At 41.3% G+C, this 14,489-nt stretch overlaps 1 protein-coding gene across 1 annotated transcript in view; it reads left to right on the top strand.

Moving 5' to 3' along the window:
- TIAM1 (T-cell lymphoma invasion and metastasis 1) overlaps window positions 1-14,489 on the top strand; it is a 191,095-nt gene that overhangs the window by 70,306 nt on the left and 106,300 nt on the right. Inside the window, exon 2 of the mRNA XM_018557457.1 lies at window positions 3,650-4,617. Within this exon, the coding sequence (XP_018412959.1) occupies window positions 3,650-4,617 (968 nt within the window). The remainder of the gene's footprint in view (window positions 1-3,649; window positions 4,618-14,489) is intronic.

Raw genomic sequence — 14,489 nt, 5'->3', positions numbered from 1 at the left:
ATGTTCTAAAAATCCACATATTTACTTCCTATTTTTTTTCCTACAGGACTTTTGCATTCAAAACCAGAAATGAATGACCAGGAACCTGAGGGGCCCTATGCCGTGTGACCCAGAATATATTCACATTCTGCCAGAGGTGACTGTGCTTCCTGTCTGCGATGATAACTTGTGTTGTATCACTTTCAGCCTTTTTACATTCTGACACTTCATGTCATTTAAGCCTTTCCATGGAGTGTTTGTAGTTTGTCAGGAAAACCTACCCTCCAGGGAAATACTGCTAGGAAACCTTGTTTATGTAGCTTTGCAGGTTAATGTTGAAAGAGAACCTGCCATTAATCTTCAATAAACCAGAAGGTGGTGGCCATGTTGCTTTATGCTCCTCTTTTGGCCACTCTTCCTGAGGGGAGGTGGCAGGTATATACCATAATGTCAGTGCCTAGGGCAGAAACGTTTGTTAATATTTTGAGGCTTAATGTTGCCCTATACCTCTAATGTGATAACGTTCTCACTTTTTTTCCCCATTGGCCAGTTCTGGACATTTTAAAGCTAAATTCAGCAAGATAACGGTAGGAAGAATGGAGAAAAGAGATGTTAAAAGGAGTCAGAGGACTTTTAAATTTCAGGAAACTTGAAGCCATTGCTCCTTTCTCGTTTGGTGCTTAGAACAGCTGAAAGTAGTAAGGGGTATAAAGCAGACTATGCTGCCTGCAATAACACATTCTAGCATCAAGTCTTTACAAAATTATCTGACAAAATGGGAGGAGCTTGTACAAATGTGGTGTCATTCAGGTTTTTTGGAGAACAGCATGTCATATAAATATGGCCCTACCTGGGAGTGGTGATATTACATTCTCCTCTCTCTCTGTTTCCACTAGTGCGACATAGTGGGAATTTAATTGCGGCTAGAAGAGATTGTTGAGAATTGGGGGCGAGCTAATGAGGATTTGATTTGCTTAATTACATGATAAAACTTTTGTTGGGCTTTATTTATATTTCATATTATGGTTATGCTATTCCAAGTTTCCAGACAGGCAACACAGCACTTTTTAAACAGAGATGCAGACCTAAAGGTTCACTTCATACCAGATGTTTTATTTCACTGATCCTGATGAGCTACTTTTATTATATTTTGGGTGCATTTTCAAAACTGTGTAAAAGAAATTCAGTGACCACTGGAGCTATCAGACTCTCTTGGTCTTTGGTGTATAGCAGGTCCTGGTATTCAAAGCCAATTGGAATTCATGTGGTTTTACAATGGAGCTTTATCATGCTAAAAAGTTGGGGCAAATCCCAGTGTTCCAGCAACCTTGGAGCTGCTCTTGCATGCCCTGATATAGCTGATCGGTGGGGGTTCATGAAAGGCAACTCCTTGCTATTTGGCACATATTCACCTAAAGGACAGTAACCTTTTTTTGGCTGGATATGTTTAGTAATTTTACACTTTAATCCATGTTGAGAAAACTATGGAAACTGGGATTGCTTACCTCTTCAGAAAATTCTAATTGCCTGGCTGCCATGTGAATCCTTTGGCTTCAGTATTTACTGATGTTGAATAAGTATAGAAATAAGGTAGCGGAATTATTTATTTTTGTTGTATGCTTGTTCTAGGTCTATGATTCAATTATTTAATTTGCAGGTATTGAACAGCTACTTTGAAATTCTTACCCAATTTTTATCTTCTTAGATATAGTTTGGGTGGGTTGTAAACTCCATTATTGCATTGCTTGTGCAGTCAGTTTTTTTTTTCGTTACTTTATTTGCACCCTACATAGACTGGATTGCCAAGCAACTGGATTGTTCAGATCGGACAATCTGTGTACACAAAAAAAGCCTGGTTTCCTGCGTTCGAGCCAAAGTCAGGGTCAGTCACCAGAATCTTTACTAATACAGCCTCTTTAAGCAGTACAATGTTTACAGCAGACAGTCCCTGAAAACGTTGTGCACATTGTGTCTCTCCTGACTGTTCATAGCTTCCAGAAATCAGGGGGGAAAAAAAGTAGCCAGCTTAGAGTGCAATCCAAAGATAGACTTTACCTTCAGGGAAAGTACAATTGCCTTTTGTGCTGGAGCATCCGTTCCCTCGCTCGCTGGCTATTCTTCCTTGACGGTACTTCTGATTTTAATTGAGGTCACCCATCCATTCTAAGTATGAGAACTTTTACTGCATTTCCAATTGCCTATTGTACCCAGCTGACCAATTTGTGTGATGCGCTGGAAGTGGCCACACTGTGGGCAGATCATTAGCGTGAAGAAGACAGGCCGCTGTTCTTGACCTTGTACATTGAATCGCTCCTTGTGTTTGCTTTGTGCAGTGTAAAAGAAGAAAGGCTTGAGAGGGGTAAGATGTATGTTCCTCCTCGAGGAACTGAAACAGCCAACTTTTTGTCTTTTTAATTCGTTCAAAGAATAAAATGAGCTTACTGCCTTGTTTAAGTCAATGTGTCAGGTCATTAAAGCATTCGGATCAATTATAAACCAAGGCAGGCGCCTTGTGATTGCTACAAATACTTGTCTTCAGCTTATTTTTTCTATGTGCCCTTTCTCCTAGAAGCAATACTGTACATATGCTCCATAAAGTAGCCAAAAGAAATTTGAATAGGGGATTGGGGAAAGGTGTTTCAGGGGTTCAATGGTGATTGGCCTGCTTTAAGGGAAGGATATTAGCCCTCTAGCTCATTGTTACTCTTGCACTTTCTTTTCTCTCTTTTTGTTCTACCTGATGTAGAGTACAATCACTTCACAGACTACAGAGAAGGAAATTAAATTCATGAGAAATAGTGTATATTCTGAGAGGTTCGGAAACCACCATTAATATATTCAGATTCACCTGAACCTTTAGTCTAATCTGCACCAAGAAGAATAGACAACATAATGTGATCTCTTTATTATATTGTTAATATGCACCCCTGATTGTTGTTATTGTCTCTGAATAATCACTCAGGACTGTATTTTACATGGTTTCTTTATTATAAAATGCAATAACTAGTGCAACAGAAAAGCTTCAAGCCCAACATTACAATATACAGTATTTTCGCTACCTAAAGCACAGAGAACCACTTTTGTTTTCTCCCTCTTTTCTTTATTCCACTTGGGCAGAGCTTCTTAGTCCTATCTATATTTAAAGGAGCAATAGCCCTCTATATACTGAGCTTTAGGGTCACAGGAGGACCCAAAGAGAACTATGGGGAATAACACTTACCCCATAGTTCTCTTGTAATTTCTCTTTATATATGTTGTAGTTCATGTAAATGGTGCATTATATGGCTTATAATATTTGAGATTATCTTTCTTAAGTTGTGTTTTTGTTCTAGACTTCTGAAAACATTTTTTTATTTCAGTTTTGCCATTTGAAAGTAATCCAGATTAAAAAAATCTTAACTTGGCTTACATGTGTCGTACTGATGTATGTGACGTGTGACTTTTAATGATCTTCTTTAAACCAGGAATGTCAGAATAACATCAAAGAAAAATCACATGGTTCTGGTTTTATTTAAATTTTTTTGCCATTCTCACATTTACTAAACTTTTGAATCCGGTATTTGTGTGGGGTTCCTCCTGCTGATCGCTAAAATAACCAACTTATTGATTATGTTCTAGACATGTGATTTGTTACCTTTACAAATGTTTTTTTTTTCTCTTTTGTCAATAGACTGTGAAATCATGGGCAACGCAGAAAGCCAAAATGTAGAGCATGAATTGTACGGTAAAGAACATCCCAGCCTTGCGCGTAAGCACACATCCCGTTCACTTCGCATCTCCAACAAAGCCTCTCGCCGTGTTCGTCATGCGTCATCGGGAAAGCCAGTTCACCGAAATTCTGAGGTCAGCAATAGGTCAAGCAGCACTCCCAGCATCCCACAGTCTCTAGCAGAAAATGGCATGGAGCCATACTCTCAGGATGCCAACCTGGATGACTATGATAGCCGAGGTTGGGTAGATATGGGCATGAGGCCGGTCTCCTATCATACCGATTCTTCTGTTACGCCAAGTCTTAACAGCAGCACTGTCCTCACAGCAGCCTCCATGCAGAGCATGCAGGACTCTGAAGAAAGTAGGCTCTACGGGGAGGAATCTGCCTATTTTACAGATGGGAACGGTCGCTCTCAGCTGTACATGACGAACGGGCCAAATCTCTTGGATGCTGCCAGTTTCAAGAAAAAACGCTCCAAATCTGCCGACCTATGGCGAGAGGACAGCTTAGAGTTCTCTCTCTCGGACCTGAGCCAAGAACACTTAACCAGTACTGAGGAAATTTTATGTTCCACCGAAGAAAAGGATTGTGATGAAACCATTCGGAATGATCCTGGAGACTCCCCTCAGCAACTGGATGCTTCCCAACGTGCCAACTCTCTCAGCGACTTGTACCCACAGAAGAGCCCACACTCCATCAATGGAGTCCCCAGGAAGAAATTCATGATTTACTGTAGAAATTTGGTTTCACATTCCCCTGAGTCTATGAAACGCAAACCGGCAACTGCTTCAGCAGACGAGCCACCTTCATACAGCAACTATAACACCCTGCCTTGCCGAAAGTCCCATTGTCTCTCTGAAGGAGCCACTAACTTGAAGCTCAGCCACAGTAATAGCATGCATGGGCGGAGAGCTAAAACTACTCAGGTAAAGGTTTTACCTTCTTTTACAACAAGTATTGCAAAAATAACTGAGAAAAGGGGAACCCTAAAATGTGATTTTGCCTTTTTTTTTATACTATAAGGGTTCCTTTTTCATTTGGGTAATGTAGATAAAATATATTGCATATCTATAGAAATTGAGAGTTGGTTGATGTCTTTACATTAGTGTATCTAAACCCAAAAACTAAAATGTAATACATTGCATTCCTTAGATGTGGTGACTTAAAAGTTGCAATGTGTTACAATTTTGTCTTTGGCTTTAGATTCTAAGGCTTTTTGTGTTTTAAATGTCTAACTCAAAATTGATTATTATACTTATTCCAGCGCGGTGTGGGTGTCTCTAGCATGGATTTCCTTACTAGGTACAGTTATCTGTGGGGAAAAAGTGAAGGTCTCTCAGTACCACTGAATGTTGTCTGAGATGCCGCATAATCTCAGAGTGTATTGCCATCCTGATAAATGGGCATAAATAGTAGGGATGAGGCGACGAAGGAGCATTAAGCCACCTTCCCGGCCTATCAGGAAGCCGGGTGCCGTGTAATGACACGGCGCCCGGCTTCCTAATTGGCCAGCTTCCTGACCAATCAGGACCTGGGCAGCGATTACAGTCATTACACACTGCCTGGCTTCCTGATTGACTGGGAAGCTGGCTCCATGCTCCCTCATCATCAAGTGATACCAGAAGTATCGGGCTAGGCATCGGAGCATTTGGGCGAGTACAAGTACTTGCCCAAATACTCGGCATCGGCACCGATGCTAGTATCAGTGCATCCCTAATAAATAGGATACAAACATTTCATGCATAATATCTCCATGAATAAACCATGCAAGACTGACCTTACAAAGAACTGGACAAGGTGGAATTTTTGTAATATTGTTTGTAGTTTATGAATTGTAGGAATGCACAGATACCGGTTTTTCGGTATCGAGTAAGAGTACCAATATATTTTTTTTCGTTACTCGTTGATACCGAATACTGATAACGGAAGTCCCATTAATGAAGCCGGGCAGCGTGTAATGACTTAGCCGGGAAGATGTCTCCATGCTTCCTCTTCACCAGGTGACAAGGAATCATGGAACAGGCTTTCTGGCCAATCAGGTGGGGGGGTTAATGACTTGCCTCCCGGCTTCCTAATTGGCAGGAAAACCAGCTCCATGTGTCTTTCCTAGTGATGAGGGAGCATGGAGCCGACTTCTTGGCCAATTAGGAAGCTGGGCAGCGTGTAATGACTCACCGCCCAGCTTCATGATACCGGAAGTACTTGTACTCACCCAAATACTCGGTATCAGTACCGATACTAGTATCGGTATTCATGCACCCCTAATGAATAGTTACACAAGTTTTCCAGCTATGCCTCACAGGTCTGGTAGCTGCCAAGTAGTCTGCTTCTTCATTTCCAAATGATCAGATTGCTCTTTGTGTGGTTACCTGTACAAGCTGTTAAAGAAGAAATCATTGGTTCACCTTTCACAGATTGATTCTACAACAACCTTCAGCAAACTGTCTGTTATTTTCCCAAACTTATTCCACTAACAAAGCACTTGAGTTATCTACCAGGGAAATCCTTGGAGGGGGATCCTGGCTATAGTGATTAGTAATCTTGGTTGAGTGCAATGTCTTAATCCTGTTTAACTCCTAGTATTAACATCCTCTGCTCTTCAGGGACTTTCGGCGTAATTTGAATGCAGCATAATTAGGTTAAACCGTTCCAGTTACTCAATTTCCCTAATTAGTGCATTTAGTTACTTTTGTACCAAGTACAGTAATCTTTTTCTGGATGCCAGTGAAATTTGTACCCACATAATTAAATTTAATGGCCTACAAAATACAGAGTCCTCTATAAGGACCGATTAAAGTTACATATTTATCCTCGATTTTTTTTTTAGATTTAATATGGAGCACATTAAAGTATGTATGTAAACCTTAAAATGAATGTTATGGGGGAGACTTTTTTTATAATTACAAATTTTGGATTGGCTGCAGTCTCTGTTCGTTCAACAATTTTTCACCTGACTCTGACTTTGTCAAAAGTTGAATAAAAAAAAAATCTACTTTTGTTGAATGGTGTGGGGCCACTAATACAACCCAATTCCAAAAAAGTTGGGACAATGTGTAAAACCTACATAAAAACACAACACAATGATTCGCAAAATTCATAAACCTATTTTTTACTCAATAGAAAATGGAAAACATATCCAATATTTAAACTGAGAAAATAAAATAAAATAAAAGTCATTTTGAAATTGACGGCAACAACACGTCTCCAAAAAGTTGGGACAGGGCCATGTTTACCATGTGTTGCATCCCTTCTTCTTTTAACAACACTCTGTAAACATCTGGGAACTGAGGAGACCAGTTGCTGGAGTTTTGGGAGAGGAATGTTGTCCCATTCTTGGCCTGACTATAGGATTCTAACTGCTTAACAGTCCTGGCTATTTATATTTTTAATTTCCAGATGCACCAAATATTTTCAATTGCTGAAATGTCTGGGCTGCAGGCAGGTCACTTAAGCACCCGGACTCTTCTACTATGAAGCCATGCTGTTGTCATAGATGCAGTATGTGGTTTAGCATTGTCCTGCTGAAATATAAAAGGATTTCCCTGAATAAGACCCATTTGGATGGGAGCATATGCTGCTCTAAAACCTGGATATAACTTTCGTCATTAAAGCAATGGTCACGCCATGTCTGGACCAGTTCTGGAGCAAATCTGCAAACACAGTGCATCCTTACTGACATTTTACTGCGTTATGGTGCTTTGAAGCTTAAAATGGGCTTCCAGGTGCAGTCCAGTGTGTTTGCCTATTGTGACAATGCTGCTCCTGCATAGATGCATTACAGTGAGTGAGAGTTGTCACTGTAGGACAGGAACTGTTACTGGCAGAATCCGCAAAAAAAAAAAAGCCTGCAAAATGAAACTAATGCAGCCGCCATGTCTATCAAATGACTAGCTACATTTGTTACTTTTGTGTTCTTGGTTTTAGAATTTGGACTTTGTAAGCCCACTTTTTTCACTTTTGTGTAGCGCATGAATCCACAATTTTGCACGTGTTCACGAAACGTGAAAAAAGGACGCTTAAGGTGCCATTCACTGATAATGCAAGAAAGAGGCTTGAAGCTCCAAAAGGTGCACAAGCTTCTTTGTGCATTTGTTGCACGTAGGCCATTTAAATAGATGGACTGCCCTATGTGTGACTCGCGACAAATGTGCGTTATTGCGATGTGCTAGACTAGTGTGAATGGGGACGCAAATGCTATCTGCAGATGTTCTTACATTTTCTATACAGACCGGTCATAGCGCAGATTTATTGATGTTTATCATGCTGTACCGTGGACACTGTTCATACAACCATAAAGTCATTCAGAGATGCAATTATATTGTTACAAGCAAACTGAATGTTGTGTCTGTGTTTACTTGAAAACACAACAGGTGAATGGCACGAACAAGCAAATATTTACCGATGCCTCAAATCTTCCTCCTCCTCTTCACCTTCACTTGACCCTTAGTGAAGAATCCTACACTCTCCAAAATACTCCAAAGACCTCTATAGATAAAAAAAGAAAACAAAATCTTTACCGTATAATCTGCAAATTCTCATTCTTGATGTTGATGAATATGTAAAAAAATCAATTTTTTGACACAATTTACTTTGTTTTTTAAAAATTATTTTTATTCATTAATTTACTGTTAAGGGCTTTGGAGAAATATCAGCGGTCTAAACAGCAGACCCCTGATATTTACCGTTTGAAATGGAAAAAGAGATTGAGGACACGGAGTGCTTCTGTCCATTCATAAACTGTGGGGATAGTACCGGTATCAGTTACTATGTCCACAATCAGTTACTATGTCCACAATTATGAATGAACAGGAAGTTCATTAATATTCATTAATAGTTGGGGACACAGTAACTAAATACTATGTCCTCCGTTATTTACAAACATTGGTGTGATCAGAACTGATCACACACTGGTTTGAGCAGTACATGGAGAGATCAGCAAATATTTCACATATTTTCTGATCCTTCCCACTCTCAATCATGTGTCTGCTGTCCCCAGACACTGACATCGGTCAGCGGGGTGCATTACCTCTGTGCAGCACTAGATGGCTCTGTTCATGTCGCTGTACATCTTCTCACTGCTTTGAGCTGAGTGGGCGGCGCCAGGGAATCATCTTGGGGAGGTGCAGCGGGTTTAAGCGGGATAGGTGAGGGCGTAGTACAACTTCTCTCCTCCCTGCTGGGCGCAGGCAGCTGGACCGGCCCTATGTCCTCTGATACCCTATGCTCCTGCCGACACAGGCAGGGGAGAGCATTGAGGATAAGAGGGGACACAGACCGAAGCTTCCAGGTGGTGCCCAGTGTAGAGGAGCGAGGCTGGGGATGCACCACATTTTCGACTGTTTTTGTACTATCTGCATTTGGTGGATCCCTAATAAAAGGTTATGTTGGGAGGTTTAGTGTAGGGGTGTAGTAACTGGGGCAGCACAGACAGTAATTACACTCCTTGACTAGGAGAGAGCTATGATTTGCAAGGAGTCTTTACAAGAGAGTCAACTCCCTAGCACAGCCCCCTCCTGGCCATGGTAGTGCATTGACTCTCCTGGAGTAGTTAAAACTGCTAACAAGTTTTAAAGGCACGTGGCAAATGAATAATTGGAAACGGATACATGATGGGTAAGCCTTTAAATGCTTGATTTTTTTTTTTTTTCTTTCTGTGCTTTTACCTGCATTTTTTGTAAGTTGAGAACAGGTTTTCTTTAATTCCATATGGATTCTTCAAAGTAATGTGAGCAGAGTCCCTTTTTTCCCTTCTCCTTCTGTGATGACCGGTCCTTTTTGCGGTGCTTCTGTTGTGACATGCGACCACCTGTCTATGCGGCATTCCATTGTGAGCCTAGGTTGTGAAATGACCCGCTGCCAGGGGGTGTGTCCGGGACAGCCTGGACTGTAAGTAAGTGGGTTGAATGCCGCTGGTCATCATCCATCCTGGAAGAGAACCGGCAGCAAAGGAGGATGTGGAGGGCAGCTTTAAAGCATGGAGAGAGGGTAAGTAGCCTTTTTTTTTTTTTATTAGGACGAGGAAGGCATTTAAAAAAAGAGATTTAAAGGAAGATTTACGTATTTAAAGCATAGGTCGCTTTTCTAAGTTTAGTAAATAGCCACTAAAAGGAAAACATGAAAGTCTTAACGCTGGGGAATATTACAGCATGGAGGAGGTGAACCGCAAAGCATTTGGGAAAAGTGCTTTCACTTTAATATATGTTTTTGTGGTTAGTCACATGGGGACATGCTGTGCATCCAGCTTCTCCGTATAAAAGGCTAGCAATAAATGTTCACAGATGGATCTGTTCCTTTTTACTCCTTTTACGTCTTTTTCCGGCGTTCTGCGCTTCAAATAGATTTGTATAATTTTCTGCACACAGATCATGCTGCCTTTTTATTCTGCTAGAACAGGGGTCAGCAACCTTTTACACACCAAGTGCCATTTTTGCAATCCTGGATCCGCCACTGCTCTGTGCACTGTGCTCTGACTAATGATGGGCAGTATGGTGACAAAATCAGGCGGGGAACAGAAGATCCTTTCAGTCCGGCAGGCGGGTGAGCGATTCTCCTCCTTCGGTCCTGCGTGCTGCAGGTAAAGAATCCGCCAGGCAGGACCTCGAGCAGACCGTCGAGGGCCTCCTCAGTGCGGCTCCGCGCACGAACGTCAACTGGTCACGTCAGGGAGGTGGGTGGGACTTCAATCTGACAGCCGGCTCGAGCAAGCTCTCAAATGCAAAAAAATTAGTTTGCGTGCCAGCCGATGTGGCCTCGCGTGCCAAGCCGGGCACGCGTGCCGGGGGTTGCCGACCCCTGTGCTAGAAGGTTATTCCCCCACACTGAAAGACGTGTGTGTGGTTATCTCTTTACCCTACACCAGTACTTCTTATTTATTTATTATAGGCATTTCTATAGTTGTGACAATTCACATCAGTCCCTGCCCTCAAGGAGCTTACAGTCTACGGTCCCTATCTAATATGCATACAGGGCTGATTTAGACAGGAGCCAATGAACCTTCCAGCATGTCTTTGGTAGGAAACCAGAGTATGCGAGGGGAACCTGCCTAAGCACAGGGAGATCATGCGGATAGTATCCTGGCCAAGATGCAAACCGAGAACCCCAGCGCTGCAAGCCAAATACAAAGCCACTGTGCTGCCTTTTGGACCTCTCTTGGCCATTGTAGCATTTGCAGGGTTATTCGCAAAAGGGTGAAGAGTTTGGAGAAGGCAGGAGAAGTGAACAATCTAGGACAATGTAGCTGAACGGGAAAGTGAGCTGAATTGGAGAAATTTTCCAAATCCGCTATTTTGGCCTAGATTGTTCACTTCTCCTGTCTTCTCCAAACTCTTCACCCTTTTGTGAATAACCCTGTTAGTATTTGTAGGTCTCCTCATTTTAAGGCTCTCCATACTACAATTGCTTTGAGAATTTGACATACAATGAGGCAGATCTATCTTTCACTGATTATCTAGCTACAGAATTGAAGGTGTTTTTTTAGAAGAACACTTAAAAAGCTGCCATGTTAAATTCAAGCAAAACAGTAGACTAAAAAAGTGTGAAAGTCAATGGCTAGGCATGTAAAAAAACAAAACAAACCACTTTGTTGCAACACTCACCTCCTCTCTGGCACTGTCCCCCACAGACTCAACACTCCAAGTGCAGTGCTGCTTGATTTCTGGGTTGAGTGACAGACAACATCATTCAACTCACTTCCTGTCAGCCCAGGCTGTCATGGGCACACCCCATGGGGAGCATCACCACATCTGCATAATGTCGGTGCCAATCTCTCAAGTATTGATAAAGAGAATCCAAAGGCGTCACAAGAATGGTCAGTTTTGAATAGGTAGAGTTCACAGGGTCTTTGTATCAGCTTCTGAGATATTAGTCGCAATATATTTATCTTCAAGGGACATTCAGAATTTTATTGAGTGTTGAGGGAAGGAGCGGTGTAGAACAACAAATGCAAAGCAGACAGCAGAGCCCACCCCTTTCTAATGGCCAAATATGGCTGTCCCCATGTACATAAATAATTACAATCTACACGAAGGAGAAATAATTTTTCAAAATCACATTCACACTTATTTCCATTGAGCATAGATATATATATATATAATATACTGTATAAAGATTTTAGAGTAGCTCTAATGAATAAGCAAATGCTATGAAGGAGGTTTTTTTAAGGAAGATACAAATATATAGTTCTTCAAGTGATAAACGTTTAATGAAATTTGAAAGTATTATGCTGAGCAACTGTACCAAAAGAGTCCCGAAACCCATTTTACGCTCGCATAATGCAATTCCTGTCTCTCTCAAGGTCACCAAGACCGCTGGGTGGCAACCCACCCCCACAACTTCATAATTTACAGATGAAGGAAGAAGTTTCCCAATTTCTTGCTGAAGTTGAACAGACCTGTACTCTATACGCCATGATCCACATATAGGCAATAATTTATGAAGTCATGCCCCTTGTCTTCACCTTCCCGGGTGTATATCTTGCGTTACTTTTTGTAGGCCTATCAAACCCTTTTCTATAAAACGGCCCATTAGCTTGGCCAAACTCGTAAAACTGGCAAAGTAAATACTTAAAAGCTTGGGCAATATGCGGCAGCTGTGGCAGCCGTCTCTCACAGGGTTACTGACTGTGTTTGATAAGTAACAAAGACTCCCAAGAGAGGCCGGGGCGTGAAGGCGAACAAATGGAGCATAATAAACCCATGGAAACCAAGGCTATGCATAAGCGATCTTCTTCCTACTGCGGAGAAATGCATTATGTATTATAGATTCTACTCTTATGCTGTATAATTTGAATAGGCTTTGTGCGTGCTTTTAACTCTCCCTTTTCATATCAACATGAGATGGTTTAACCCCATCTTCCGGTTGTGATGAACACTAACAAAGTCTCGCATCAAACTCTCTTTTTTGAAATTAATATATTCAGGTCACATTGAACCGGACTGAAGGACCGTAGGTGCTTTTCAATGCAACATTGAAATGCTAATGAGTTTAACAGCTTAGTCATAAGTAGAACTGTGTAAAAACATATAAAAATACCTTGAACCTTTTTTTTTCTTTTATGTGTTGACTTTAACAGAAGTCTCCCTGTGCTGTCTTAAAACCCAATCACTGGCCATACTCATGGCCATTTTCAGCTAATTTCAAATGCTCTTCATCCACCAGAAAACCAAAAAAATTTAAACTGCCAAAACTAAGTAATCTTATACCCACAAGCTTGGTTAGTCATTTGGCCAATGGTGGTGTAAAATTGAAAATGAGCACTGAATGTACAGCTTCAATACAGTTTATTGGAAGACAGATTGAAAAACAAAACAAAAACTACAGCAATATCTTCAGCAGCATTCCAGTTTTTACACTGGGTTCGATCGGGGCAATTTTGATCTCCTCTCCTTGCAGTTGTTTGAAGCCCCCATTTTATGTCTTTGATCACTTTGCAATTTTAACAGAAAATGCAATTGAAAGTTTAAATTCTCCATCAATTTACTACCTATTTGGTCTTTGTAAATGTGGGTGCTGTATTGCCACATGGCTGTAGAAGTGAAGATGTCAGCTGTAGATGGACTGTCTGGGACTTGAAGGCCCTTATATAATTTTATGTGGGCTGCGCAGGTTCTGAGACCCCCTCCTGCTGTCATATAGACCTGATTATTACTTCTAAGACAGGTAAGAAGTCGTTTTTCTTCACGATGTTCTAACCATGCCTCTCACTCATAATAACCAAGTAGTGTTGGGCAGTGAGCATTGTGTTAACTTCCTATCTGACCAGCATTGAAGGAAACAGCCTGTTTCTTCCATTGTCTCTTGGCACTGTTTGGATGGGTAGGGAAGAGGGTTTTTTGCTTCCTGACCTTAGTTGTCCATTATCTCATTATAGACCCTGGGAATGTTTAGGGTATGGGTTGCAGCAGGACCACTGACAGCTGGAAATAATGCTAATTTAGCAGGGACCGGACAAAATTCAAGCTGTGAGTGGCCAGCTTTAGGCTGACCATTATAAGCCCGACTCCTTCAACAAAGTCAACTGAATAAAGGACTTTTGTTAAACCAGATAGTTGCAGCAGGACCACCGACAGCTCAAATTTTAGCCAATGCTAGTAAAACTGTTCCATGCAGTATCTGAGTGATTACACAAATTCATAGCAAAGAAGATTGACATTAGCCGTCGGGTTGCGGAGTTACAAGGAGCGGCTGACATGAGAGATGGAAAATAACCTGGATATGTGTGAAGTATTCCAAGAAAATCTGCTTTTATGACAAAGTGACTCCATTCCAACAATAGGATCCTCATTTGTGTGGCATGGCTAATGTGCAAAGTGCATTACCAGAAATTTAGTCTTTTTTTGTTTCTTATGTAAACATTACAAGCTTGGTGACAATGAGGTGCATTTAATAAAAGAGTTGCGAGTCTTCACTCAAATAGTTTGAATAGTCCCTTGAATTATTCAGTCATATGAAATGCAAAGCCTGTTTACTTTGAATGCCCAATCCTGTACAGATGCGTTTCACATAATTGGATTATTGAAGTGAATATTCACATGATTTTTTCAATGAAGCGTAAGTCCTTTAGTAAATTCAAGTGTCACCTTGACCGTGCAAGGCAAATTGACAATGTCTCTGCAAAGGGAAACCATTCCCCCCCGGTGGTCACTTTGCCAGAGGTTCCTTGCTCCTCCACAGCCGGTAACAATACCCAGCTTTACAGGTGACCTCTTCCAATGCAACGTTTTTTTCGGGTCAAGCAACCAACCTTTTGAGCGACGTCCCCATTCCTCTGGGTTGCCAACACTAGTCTTAGTGCCAGCTA

This window comes from Nanorana parkeri, unplaced genomic scaffold, assembly GCF_000935625.1.
Source record: "Nanorana parkeri isolate BGI_ZX_2015 unplaced genomic scaffold, ASM93562v1 scaffold284, whole genome shotgun sequence".
NCBI classification, from domain to species: domain Eukaryota; kingdom Metazoa; phylum Chordata; class Amphibia; order Anura; family Dicroglossidae; genus Nanorana; species Nanorana parkeri.
This window is presented reverse-complemented; position numbering and strand designations above follow the sequence as displayed.